Below are 13,208 nucleotides of genomic sequence, written 5' to 3'. Positions count from 1 at the left end.
GCCTGTCGCTGGGCAGTGTTCACAAAAAAAATTTACTAAAAAGTTCAATACAACTGCGTTGTTCTTTCAAGGACCTCAAAAGTGAGTAGCACATGTTTGAGAAACATTGGCATAGTTCAACAAAGTATAAATATTTTTTTTATGCCAACATAACATTTTCGTTCACTCTGTCTCACACAGCAACAGCCCGCACACTACAAAATGGGTCCATCCATCATCATTGACCCCGACGAGTGTCCTCTGGATGAACAGAACGATCTCCTCCAGTACGATAGCAGCAAATGGGAGTTTCCTCGTGACCGTTTAAGATTAGGTGAGTGAAATTTTGAAAAAAAATTTATCATTCAACATCACTTAATGTGAACAGCTAACCCTTCTGCCTTTCCCAGGCAAAACTCTCGGCCACGGCGCTTTTGGAAAAGTGGTGGAGGCTTCCGCCTTTGGGATTGACAAACTTTCCACCTGCAAGACTGTTGCAGTCAAGATGCTGAAAGGTTTGGACATTTTCATTCATTTGTCTTAATAGGACGCCACGGGTGGGGAAATACTGCAGAGTGTTGCTAGGAATTCTTGTTCACATAACACACGAACCCCGATGGCCCCTCAGGTTCAACTCGGGGGCTCGGCTTGCATTAACCTCACATGGGTGGACCGTTAGGATCTAGATGGGGTTCTGTCGTACACTTCAAAACAAATTGGGGTTTTTACCAAGTGTGGTTAGGAATATTTGTCATTCATGAAGAGATTTTATATTGTGACTCTCAAATCGGGTTGTGCAAAAACATTTGAAATTATTTCTTCATATCACAATTTCTTTAACCAGTATTTAGGCGTACATAAAGTAATTTTCTTCACTTGGCATTAATATCATGAGCGGCTCTTTGGAAAACAATTCCATCGAGGGTTCCTGGTGTCCAAATAAATAGCGAGCCCTAGATTCGGATGACATAGAGACTGACCACTAACCGCGACTGAAAAGACAACACCAAAAAAAAAAAAATCAACAATAAAATTTTGAATAAACGGGAGTTTTACACTTTTGCAGTTTTTACATATTTCACTAAAATGTGACATCATTTTGAGCCCAAATTGTTTTTATTAGTCCACAAAATGTCAAATTTTAAATTTATATGCACCACTGTTTAAATTTAGAGAAGACCCTTTGCATTAATCGTCGCTATTGTGAGATGAACACGTCATTTATCAGCAAAGATAAGAAATTTAATAAATAGGCCTGCGTGACAAATGTAGCGGCTGTTGTGGAATTAATCACGTTGCAGAAATAAAAGGCGCTCTCGCTGGCTTTTTAAATTGACTCGTAGGTCAACTTTAATTGAAACCAGCAGATTGACTCGATTTGGCGCACGAGTGAGAACTGCGAGGCTCATAAACTTCTGGGAAGACCAAGCGATATAAAACACTCCAAAAATCAAAATCCTCACTCCACCAAGCTTATCCGCCTTTTGGCATTATGTTTAATGAACGCGCGATATTAAATTCCAAACTCAGCCGGTGTTCCGAAAACGATAACGTCTTGTGTTTTGAATCAGATGCCGACTTCACTACTATATATCTGAAACAGACTGAAAGCCATTTAAGAAGTTATTTTTCATAGTCCGTGTTCTTGTGGACTCTTTGTCCTCTCAAGAACAACAATTCAGCAAACTAGTAATATGACTTTGGCTTGATAGTATTTTTTTCCCATAACTTCAAACCTTAAAGCAAAACTACAATGCCGCAATAGTAGCACAACTATGTAACAAAAGGACGCCACTTGTAACAAATGATGAGGTCTTTCTATCCATTCCATATTATGTAAAACTTGATTGAAAGGAGCAGAAACAATAGAACTGTTGAACCTGCTTTCCCCCAGGCGGCGCGACGTCCAACGAACGCAAAGCCCTGATGTCGGAGCTCAAGATCCTGATTCACATCGGCCACCACCTCAATGTGGTCAACCTGCTGGGCGCTTGCACCAAGCCTGGAGGTCAGCCTCTGCCATTGCTCTTTGACATTACACCAAGGTGGCCACTCATAACAGCCAAATTTACTATGCCCTCAAAACAACTCAGCTTGAAGTCATTAATGTCCAGACAGCAAAAATGAGTACACCTCTAACCACCTCCCAAGTTGTCAGCTAGCTTAATGCTAACATCATAAGTGAAACGACATGTACAGGCTAAGGGAAATTAGCGTAGGTGTTGGTTGACTGCTTCATTGTGCAAACAGGGCCCTTGATGATGATCGTGGAGTTCTGCAAATACGGCAATTTGTCCAACTATTTAAGAAGCAAGAGAGATGACTTTGTGGTTTACAAGGTGGGTCTCCAACTTTCTTGCACAAGACTTCACAGCTTAAGCGGTAGCGTCTCCTTCAGCACGGCGTGCCTTTTGCCTTCAGAGTCAGGACGGCAAGGTGTCGTCGGGGACGGCGAGCGAGCTGAGCGAATTGATGAAACGCCGTCTGGAGAGCGTGGCCAGCACGGGAAGCTCGGCCAGCTCCGGTTTCATTGAAGATAAAAGCTACTGTGACTCAGAAGAAGAGGAAGAAGGTAGAGGCTGCTCCCCATGTCCACTCTTCTGTTTCTGTTTGGTCTTCCTGTGTAGCCTCCACCTTCCTGCTGCTGCTACTAAACACTGACCTACATTCACAGCCAAATTTGTAATATTTGTACCAAGCAATTGTCTTCATTTTCCTCAACAATCGACTACGTTTCATTCATAAGCATGTTAATTTTGGTTTTTTTCCAATCAAATTTTAGCCTCTCTGTTGATATCTCAATTTGACTGCTGGAATTTAAACGTCAAAAAAGAAGCCAAACTGAAAGTCTAGTTGGTTAAAATAGAGTGATGTCAGTATTTCTGTGCACTCTGATTGGTTAGTCAGAGCAAAGCTTTTTACAGCGTCCAGCAAAACATATCCCCCCCTCACCCTTGACCCCCAACTTCAGCTTCCTCCCACGCCGCTTTTGCAGCCCTCCCACTGAGGCACAAGCACTCCCCCTCAGATTGTTCGGCGCTCTCTGTCCGATGGGATGTTTCCTCCTCCTGTTCGGTGGTACAATCAGTCCAGCAGGCAGCCGCCGTCACCCCACTGGGTCTGGAGGCGGCTTTGTTTTCTGTTCTGACTCTCTCTCTCCCTCTCTCTCGGCTGAGCACGTCAGACATGTTGTTCCGAAGGTGTTATTTTGGTCCGATTAGCTGTTTACCCAGGTGGGACTCCTCTTGAGTGGCTCTCCGGACCCCCGACCTTCACCCTCCAACCCTGAACGGATAATTCACCTGAGCCATTGTGAATTATTCCTCCCGTTTATAAATGGTGTCCTGAAGAGGACAGGCACTGCTAAAACACAAATATTTGGACAATATTTCCCAGATAGGAATAATTGGTTTCATTGCAATACATGACAGACGGCAAAATGTCTTTCACTGGATGACTATTTCCTCTTCTCATTTGTTTTACAGAATCTGAGGATTTATACAAGCGAGTTTTGACTTTAGAAGATTTGATTTGCTACAGCTTCCAAGTTGCAAAGGGCATGGAGTTTTTGGCCTCTCGCAAGGTATTCCAAATCACTGATGGCGCTTTCAAGTTGAATTGCTGAATTGCCTCCAAACTTTTTCTCTTTCTGCGTGCCGCTTAGTGCATCCATCGGGATCTGGCTGCTCGAAACATCCTTCTCTCCGAGAACAACGTGGTGAAGATTTGTGATTTTGGGCTGGCCAGAGACATCTACAAGGACCCCGACTATGTGCGCAAAGGAGATGTGAGTCAGTAGTGCATTTGGTATCTGCCACATCCACCCGTTTAGATCACCAAATAACTTGTAATGCAATATATCGTCATTTCAAGAATATAGTGAATGAATCGGAATCTTAATTTCCCCGTTTGCCAGGCCCGGCTGCCGCTCAAGTGGATGGCTCCCGAGGCCATTTTTGACAAGATCTACACCACTCAGAGTGACGTGTGGTCCTTTGGTGTCCTCATGTGGGAGATCTTCTCCTTGGGTAGGTAACCTGACTGCATTTCAATTGCTCGATTGTAGTCACAATTTTGGTGGCTTCCGTAAAAAGCTGTGTAGGATTGAAGGGCCAGCGATCCCAATTTGGAATGTGATTGGTTAAGGAAACAGTGAATAGTTTTCATTGACATGACACAACACATACAGGCTACAAAATAAAGACTGTAAATTAGCTCCATTTTACTCAACAAATATTCAAATTGAAGTTGTAAATGTAGCAGTGCTTCTGATTGTGCTCGCCAAACGCCGTTGCCAGGCAACCCCATCATGTTGTCAATGCAAAATGAGCCACCACCTGCTGTTAAACCGCAGCGAGGACTTTGTGTGTTGCTTTTGCAGCAACTTTTCTATAGGCGGACTCAACCTGAAATATTACACATTAAAATGTCACCATGGGAAGCCGAGAAAACCTCACAGAAAGTATAAAACATCTGGCTAGCGTTAGCCTGACAAATAAATTTGAAAAACAACAATAGGGCGTTTGTGTCATTTAGGCGATGACTGAGCGTGTACAGAAAAGCTAATGGATGACGGCTCGTTTTCATTAAGCAAATTAATTGCAACGCCGACTTCTGAATGAACGTGTGTGAAAAGTAGGTCACGTTCTACTTCAGATTTGGGCTGTTGTTTTTCAAATGTACAAAAACATTGATTTCTAAAATAATTCCTAAGTGCCCTACAAACGTTTCTTTTTTCATTCTTTTTTTCCCCATTATCACCGGGGATCTAAACTTGTGCGACAGGTCCGTGTAAAATGTTGAGATGGTGACTTTGGACCACTTTCAGTCTAATGCATTTAAAAAGCTATAACACGTTACATATCTCAGAGGATTGACCTGGAGATGTTCCAAAAGACCGCCATTTATTTATTTGACTGAAAACGTTTCACTGCTGGACCTGGGCTCGAATATTTAGTTCTTGCCTTAGCATTTTGGAAGAAAATCAATTGCTAGTGCTACTTTTGATTGATGATACTTGTGAGGGAAAACAACTCAAGAGTAAGCTTGATGTATTTTACATTTATTGACTGTAGAGTGTAACTACTGTAAATGTTTTTGTGCCAAAAGTGGCAATTATTTCACTTGACTGCCACATCAAATTTTATTGACAGAAAATTCTGGCTCTGCTTCCCACCTCTATCATCACGTCATGAGTAAACGATGAAAGCTGTTCAAGCATTCATTCCACATCCTACTAGTGCCTTGAATTTCTTACTAGAACTAAAAGTCGACTGGTGCCTGATTACAATATTCAATAAATGATTTTCCATGACATTGTATTTTGTGTTGCCGTCGCCTGACGTAGGCGCGTCGCCGTACCCCGGTGTACAAATCGACGAGGAGTTTTGCTGCAGACTCAAAGAAGGCACCAGGATGAGAGCCCCGGAATACTCTTCTTCTGAAATGTGAGTGTTCATTTTGGTTGCCATACCATATCACGAGGTACACAAGTAAAACAGTTAAGTGACTTTAACCTCTTAACACAGGAACTCCAATTTCTTGGGAGGGGGTTAACAATTTTGTCGAAATTCCAAGAAATGGCGATAGCCTATTTTGCTTGAAATCAAATTTGAAAATCGAGTGAAAAGGAACTATTTCAAGTCTTGCTGTAAATTACGGAATGTTTTTTATGACTACAGAAGGTGACATCTTTGGAACAATTTGGGATTTGTTTGCTTGCGGGTGAGTTTGGAACATGGAGGCTAATGTTGTCTTCCTGCTGTAAAAGGCCACACCATGCCGCCATTATTTATCAATTTAGCAGAGTACAGTTAGGATAATTCAGGGCAGCCCCAGTTGGGGTTTTTTTATTTTTATTTCCACGTCGCAAGAGGTTGCGGCTCAAGCTGTCAGAGAACGGCTACAAACACACGCAGCGGAATTAACCTCAAGCACTTGAACCGCATTCATCAAGATATCAGCAGGTTTCATCTTGCAGGTCTCACATCGATCAAGAGGGAACGCGCGAGGAGAAATTCGGCACCAGCCGGTCTGCATCAGCACATCAGCTTTTCATTTTCAATCAAAGTTTCCGCTACGTGTAGATGCTTTGATAGCGCATCAAAAACAAGTTTTCTTTGGAAAACACAAAGATTGATGGACTATGCAACCCCCGTACGTACCGGAGACACTTTTGTTCATCGTTGTGTTCCACGCAGGAAATATGTTTGTTTCATACTGTGCGGCGGCGGGTCAAAACTTCCCTCTTTGTGTGGTCTGCATTAGAGTTTGACATCCCACCTGTTAAGGCGAGAATGTCGAAAAATCCCCTTCAAAAGCAAGTGTATCACAGGAGGAGGAGGAAGTTGCAATATCGCAACATCTGGTTTTCAGATTAACACTGAGTCATTATGAACCAAAAGGAAATGAGAGAGGTGCAACAGTCATCAAAAAAAAAAAATACTTGAGATTTGTCATCAATTTTACTGCCAACATTTCTACTTCCTCACATTGTCAAAATTGCCTCGTTATTTTTTCACCCTCAGCGGATGAAGTCAAACAGTTGGAATTAAGGAGTGGGGAAGTTAACAGTGGTTGAGATCTTAATGAAGCACAAAAAAAGAGGTACGAGTGGAACGTCACTGAAGCAAGATATTTCTCATCGTAAAATCAGGATTCCCTTATTCATCGAGGGGTATCAAACTAATTATTGTCGTGGGTCACATCAGTTTCCCTCAATGGGCCGGCATGATTGTGAAAATTCTAAATGTACAACGTATCTAGTGTTACATCATATTACATCATTGGCCTTCTAATTTACAACAAATTGCCCTTATGTAAAATTCTGGCAAGCAAATATTTAGTTATTCAGTGATTATTGCATTGCATAGCAAAAAATGGAGGTTTATTTTTTCAGCAATCTATCATTTACCAATTTTGATTTTTTTGGGGGCAGTTCACAGCATTAGCAAAGCTATTTGAACACATTTTCACCAGAGCGCCAGTCTTTTTATTTTTTCACACAAGTATGTGTGAGCACTTTTACCACAATTACGATCCGTCACCTATACCGATCACAAACGGAGGCTCGGATGATCATTTAAACGGAGGTTGCTCGGGAAGGGGGGTTCTTTTTTTCTCTCCAAATTCCTTCATGAAAGGAGCAAACCTCACACAAGGACTTTGTGAGTCTTCCCACATGGCCCCGAACGCTGACGGCTCGTCACGGAGCCGTCAAGAACTATGTGCTTCTCACACCCATGACTCGAGACCATGACATACGGCGCCAAAGCTCAGAGCACTTCAAAAATAAATAATTGGAGATTCAGTTTCAAGGTGACAGAAAGGTGGGAAAAGTTTGAGCCCATCCCTACTATCTACTTAAGTAGAAGTACAGATTTTTGTTTTGAAAAAACAAAAATACTGACTTAACGTCTTTAAGCATTAAAGGGTGAAATGTACAAAAGTTAAAAAAAACATATGTTTTGTGCCACTAATGTGCTTCAGCCCCCTCAAACCACCAATGTTAGACATATCTAAAAAAAAAAAAAAAAAAAAAGGGTGGTCATCCGCCGCAGATCCCTCGTCCCGATTGGTCGACGAGAAATCCAGACAGCCATAATCAGTTTGGGTGTCACCTAGTGAACACAAACTCCAGCCGAATCGGCCACCACAAGTTGATTAAAGCCCATGGCATAAAAAAATGTGTCTAATTAAATGTTTCTACTGAGGTAGAAGTTCTGATATTTATCGGTAGGGCATTCCAAAGCTCTGAAGCCCGAATAGAAAATGCTCTAGACCCTACGGACTTCTTTTTGGCCCTCGAGGTCACTTCAAGACTAGCCTTTTGCGAGCGGAGGTTACGGGACGGAACGTAAGGCACAACTAGGTCTAAGCCATGCGGTGTTTTATAGGTCAATAAAAGAACCTTGAAGTCGTAGCTTAGTGTTGAAATGCAGCTTTAAGGGGCGTGGCCATGTGAGTGATATCAGGAACTCCGCCCCTATCTTTAGTTGTCCGTTTATTACGTCGCGTCTTCTCCATCTCCATTTATTTTGTGTTGTGCATTTGCCTGTTTGTTGCATTAAAAAAATAAAATAAAAAAAAAACGTCAACAGCTGGTAACATGAAAAACTGTCTTCAAGTATTTGTACTTGGTTACTTAGAGGTGCACCAGATGTTGCGCCTCTCTGACTAAACACAGCCTGACATTTGTGCACTTGAACATGCTAAATATTTTGGCACTGTGAAGTCCCATGTTACATTACCTCAAGCCTAATGTATGTTTTTAACAAAGAATGTGTGTGTGTCCGTATCCTGTAGCTATCAGACCATGTTGGAGTGCTGGAAGGGGGAAGCACAGGAGCGGCCCACCTTCACCGAGCTGGTTGAACAGTTGGGAGACCTGCTTCAGGCCAGCGTGCAGCAGGTACATAAGAACAACACATGACACGCCCAAACAAAGCTGAAGGACCCACTTTACGGGGACTAAACATAACAACCCAATTTTCATTTCAGACAATAATCAGTTTGGAATTGTTTTTTTATGTTTTATGGCACTGGGCTGAATAGCTGTGTTGGTGATACACAAATCAATATAAATAAACACACAAAGGCAAATGTGACAAATTGTGTGGGGACACAATGTGATACTTTTAATGACTTAAGTCACTGACTAAATTTATTTTTGTTTTACTTTTTAAAATAAAGGTTGTCATTTTTATTGTAATTTGTATGTTATTTTTACATTCAATGTTCTGTTTAAGATTTTTTTATTAATTACACGTGTAAATTTAGAAATGTTAATTGTTGGGTTTTATTTTAATTTTGACAAGTCAACAGGAATTTATCAAATTTAGTTTTATCATAAAACTAAACATTTGTGACTGATTCAAACATCTTTTAATAGCACATTAGGTTTGACATAATTCAAACGTCTTTTTATAGCACATTAGGTTTGACATTATTTGCACTGTACAAACTTGACCATACATAATTCAAAACTATGATGTTTACAATAATTTAGTTTTCATTATAATTTGCATTTAACTGAGACATTTAATGTCATTTCAGATTTTTGCAGGTTTTTTTTTCTTACTTATTTATATCAAAATGTATAAACTTGCTTTCAAATTTTGAAATTGGTTTTAAATTACTTTCCAAAGAAATCCCAAAACGAGTGCGGAGTGACAGGACACGGCCTCGCCATTTTGGCGTCACAAAAGCGAATTGCAAAAGGGCAGAAAGCAGTAGGAAGTGGTCATGGCCTGTCCTTGTCCTGTGGCTCGAAGCGAAGTCGGCTCACAGTAGCCAACAAGAGGAAGTCACACTCATCGCGTACAAACACTTGGCGCGCATGAGCGTGACACCATCAGCCTTTTATTAGCGCTTCAGAGGAAAACCAAGGAATTCCAACAGCATGACAGCAGAGAATCTTCTGAATACTTAACAAAAACAAACACATTCGTCAAACCAACACTGAAAAGCGCCAATTTATTAGGAAATTTTTTTTATTATCTGGGTTTTTAAACGAAAATAGGCCAAGTCCAAGTTTGACGTTGTGCTTCTTCATTGGGGTCACAAAATATGCTGGTGTTCCGTTTTTTGTTGAATATGAGATGCTGGAAATCCTTCCGGAGTCTTTGTGAATGTCAGCGGTGTGTTTGATTTACTAGCTATGACCGGGCTTTTTTTTGTGGCTGCTCTCCACACGGCGTGTGTGTGTTTGGATCAGCGCATCGCTTATGAATACGGGTCCCAGATGTTTTTTTTTTTTGTGTGTGTGTGTGACCGATTTAGGGAGGGAAACACTACATACCCATCAACACCACCCTGCTGGCCAAAGTCGGAGACCTTGACGGCGACAAGATGATAGAAGAAACGCCCACCCGGCCTGTTTCGCAGCGCGACTCGAGCGGCACTTGGTAAGCAAGGTCAAGAGCGGGACTATTAATGAGAGTCAAGCAATTACAAAAATTCAATCAAATGCAATTTTTCTTCTGCCATTTGAATTCTCACAAGTGTGACGAGGAGACAATCCAGCAGTCTTCCTTGACATTTATAATATCAAACTTATGCAAACAGATACTTTAGCATGGTGTTCTGTGAGTGTTTCATATTCATCTCCAGGAGAACATTGTGCTGAGCAACATATGCAGAGAAAGGCGTTTTTTTTTTTTCTCTCCAGAGTCCTGACAGACATTCTCCCCCAAACTATATACAGCAATTATATAGATTTATGTATAGTTCATGTAATATTTCTTGTAACTCTCGGGCCTTTGCATATGTTCAAAGTATGTTTTACTGACGACGTGATGAAAAGCGGCGATGACAGATGGAACCCAAAGCTGAATTATTCCGATGGTCTTTTAGCCGCTTGGCGGCCGGGATGGCGTAGATTCAACACGCTGTTGCTCTTAGTCATTAAGTTCCAGCAGTTTTATAGCCGCTTGGCTCCCACATATGCAAACACTGAGACGGCCTTTCCTGGAAATCTTTCTGTGCGTCAGGAACATCAAAATCAGACCGGCCAGCGTCAAAACCTTTGACGAGGTCACTGTGGATGGCGACAACGATTACGTTCACCAGGTGAGCAGGATGGAAATGGATGGATGGATGGATGGATGGATGGACGGACGGACGGACTAGCCAATAGTCGTGTGGATTTACGATTTCATTTTGAAGAAGAACTCATTTAACATCCTTCAAACCTTGGGTGAAATAATATTGCGTGTGTGTATGTGTTTTGATCAGGGCATGCAGTGTGACAGCGGGATGGGCCTCTCGTCCGACAACATGAACACTCTGAAGAAGCTGGAGTCCCTGGCCGGACGACCGCTCAGCATTATTGCTCTGGCGTACGTGCACGCACAAACGCACAAACAAACACACACACACACGCACACGTGAGAGTAACATGTGACATGTTGTTTGCAGTATGAAAGCGATGAGCAAGAGCAAAGAGTCGGTCCTAAGCGAGCCTGACAAGGACAGGTACCCGGCAAGCGTTCCTCCTCTGGACCTCAATCTAGACGACTCGGCGTTGGACGCCGACCTGGAATGTCACAGCCCACCACCTGATTATAACTACGTGGTGCGCTACTCCACACCGCCCGTGTAAGCTTTTGCCTCAAGAACATCGGCCAAACTGTGAACTGTGAATTGAACGATGGGCGGGCGGGCAAATTGCTTCGGCGAGCCGGGCTGACTTTGCGGGGGGGCTCGGGCGTTTGTTCCAAGTGAAATGTGGCTCAGGTATTTCACCCGGCTCCATATCAGGCTTTTCTACTGTGAAACAGCTCCACAAGGTCCAGCAAGCGACACGCAAGAGGAAGAGACACACCTCATGTTAAGCTCATGTCAAAAATGAAAGGTTTTGAAAGGAGACCATGATGCTTTTGTTTGCCCCACAATTCACAACAGTTCACAAGTGTCTTAATAATGCTCCTAACGCCATGAGAATTGATTTCTCTTGCCACTAACAACAAAGCTGTGAACTCTTCACTTTGCTTCAACATAGTTCGTTTGCCACAAAAACATTTGACTATAATCCCAGATGCCGAACTGCAAGTATGCAAGCTTCAGCGTATTTCATTCAAAAGTCTATTTTTGAACATTTTTATCACAGACCAGCTTACCTGTTGACTTTAATGTCTCTGTACAAAGACTGCCAAAGGTGCCAACTCAACTATTTGTATGCAGGTCATCCAAAAGTTAACTTTTCCAACACTGCAATTGCAGCTCTGCTTACCTTTTGAGTGAACTGTTCCATGTTCTGAATTCATTGTCATCCTCTCCTTTACAGACAACTAAGCATATGCAAAAAGCAATAGTTTTTTTGAATGTTTTATTGCAGCTCTGCTTATGTTTTGGCTTTAAAGTAGTAATGTAAATGTCTCATGTTTAATGGTGTTATACATATTTACCAAAATATCCAATTGCTCAGGTTGTCACTAATGAATCCAAGTTTTGTTTGAATTGTAAACCGAAGGAACCCATAAGTCAACAGATAGAAGCATGATTAAAATGTTATAGGGAGCTTATGTTATTTCTTTTCAAACACAAAGTAGGTATTTATTTCACTTGTAAACACTGTCGACTCTGAACTCGAGCGTGTGTGGAGTGATGTTCAAGCAAAGCTGACATGCACCATGCAGATGTTTAAGCTGCTGTGTTGACCAACAGGATTCAGCGGGTTTCCTCCTCATCGTTGCTGTCATGTTAGCGAACGCTTGCAGGGCGGCTATCTTTCATTGTTTTTCATTTATTTGTATTGAAAATGTCATAAGGAAGGTAAACAGTAGGTAAGGGTTGAATAAAAGTACCGTGGAGCAATTGTGTACTGTTTCATGGCCACCTTAGCACAACCAACAAGAGAGATCTAAAAGTGATGAATTGTTATGTGCCGAGGAAATGATGATGCACTGATACTTTATATTTTCATATTCTAATTGTATATTTTATCCAACTGTATTGTAACTCACAAGTCGTACAATTAACAGCTAACTCCTTCATTAGCCGTGTTCATTCAACCTATGTTGTAAAATTCCAGTTGACCAAAATGTCCGTGTCGATGCAGCTGATCTGGAATCTTTTTTTATTTTATTTTTAACACGTATGTAACCTGCAACAGTTAAAAAACATGTACTTTGTTTGTCATTCACCTTCATTCGTGTAGTGTAACAAGTTTTATTATGTTTCCCAACACTGTTGCTGAGCATATCAAGCAAATAAATAAAGATCTATATATTTATACTTTCAATGCTTTCTGGCAGGTTTTGTTTATTTTAAGACATACTTAATTACATTATTGCATATTTGATTTTTAAAAATGGACATCTCATCTGTGAAAGGATTTATAATTTACAACTATAGGTGTCCGTGGGAATACCAGTCAACAAATGAGCTGAGTTCTGAAATGAATCCAGCAAAAATCATCAAGACAAAAAATTACATATTGGTATAGTCATACAAAATTACACGACAAATGAAATGAAATAAAAATATTAATATTTTAATGAGAAAAATGTATTGTGTTTTTCGACATACTTGACACAGAACTCACATCATCAGTGGAAAATGACTAATATAGTTTTCCGAGGATTGCCAGTCAACAAATTATACAATTGCTTAAATTAACTTAGCATTAAAACAATCAAACGTTTTCTGGATGGTTGGGTCGAATTTGGAATGTTTAATTGTGCAGCCCCTAAAGTCACTATCATGTTAGTTAAGCAATAGTTGTGACA

The 13,208-nt window shown here is 41.2% G+C and overlaps 1 protein-coding gene across 1 annotated transcript in view; it reads left to right on the top strand.

Moving 5' to 3' along the window:
* kdrl (kinase insert domain receptor like) overlaps positions 1-12,721 on the top strand; it is a 33,423-nt gene extending 20,702 nt beyond the window's left edge. Inside the window, exons 17-30 of the mRNA XM_037261848.1 lie at positions 181-313; positions 390-494; positions 1,874-1,987; positions 2,230-2,318; positions 2,401-2,551; positions 3,465-3,562; positions 3,644-3,766; positions 3,896-4,007; positions 5,327-5,426; positions 8,284-8,389; positions 9,760-9,884; positions 10,470-10,548; positions 10,714-10,817; positions 10,897-12,721. Coding sequence (XP_037117743.1) covers positions 181-313; positions 390-494; positions 1,874-1,987; positions 2,230-2,318; positions 2,401-2,551; positions 3,465-3,562; positions 3,644-3,766; positions 3,896-4,007; positions 5,327-5,426; positions 8,284-8,389; positions 9,760-9,884; positions 10,470-10,548; positions 10,714-10,817; positions 10,897-11,080 — 1,623 coding nt within the window. The 3' untranslated portion in view covers positions 11,081-12,721. The remainder of the gene's footprint in view (positions 1-180; positions 314-389; positions 495-1,873; positions 1,988-2,229; positions 2,319-2,400; positions 2,552-3,464; positions 3,563-3,643; positions 3,767-3,895; positions 4,008-5,326; positions 5,427-8,283; positions 8,390-9,759; positions 9,885-10,469; positions 10,549-10,713; positions 10,818-10,896) is intronic.
* Positions 12,722-13,208: the final 487 nt, after the last annotated feature.

This window comes from Syngnathus acus, chromosome 10, assembly GCF_901709675.1.
Source record: "Syngnathus acus chromosome 10, fSynAcu1.2, whole genome shotgun sequence".
NCBI classification, from domain to species: domain Eukaryota; kingdom Metazoa; phylum Chordata; class Actinopteri; order Syngnathiformes; family Syngnathidae; genus Syngnathus; species Syngnathus acus.
Note: the sequence above shows the minus strand (reverse complement) of the source record. Positions and strands in the feature narration are given on the sequence as shown.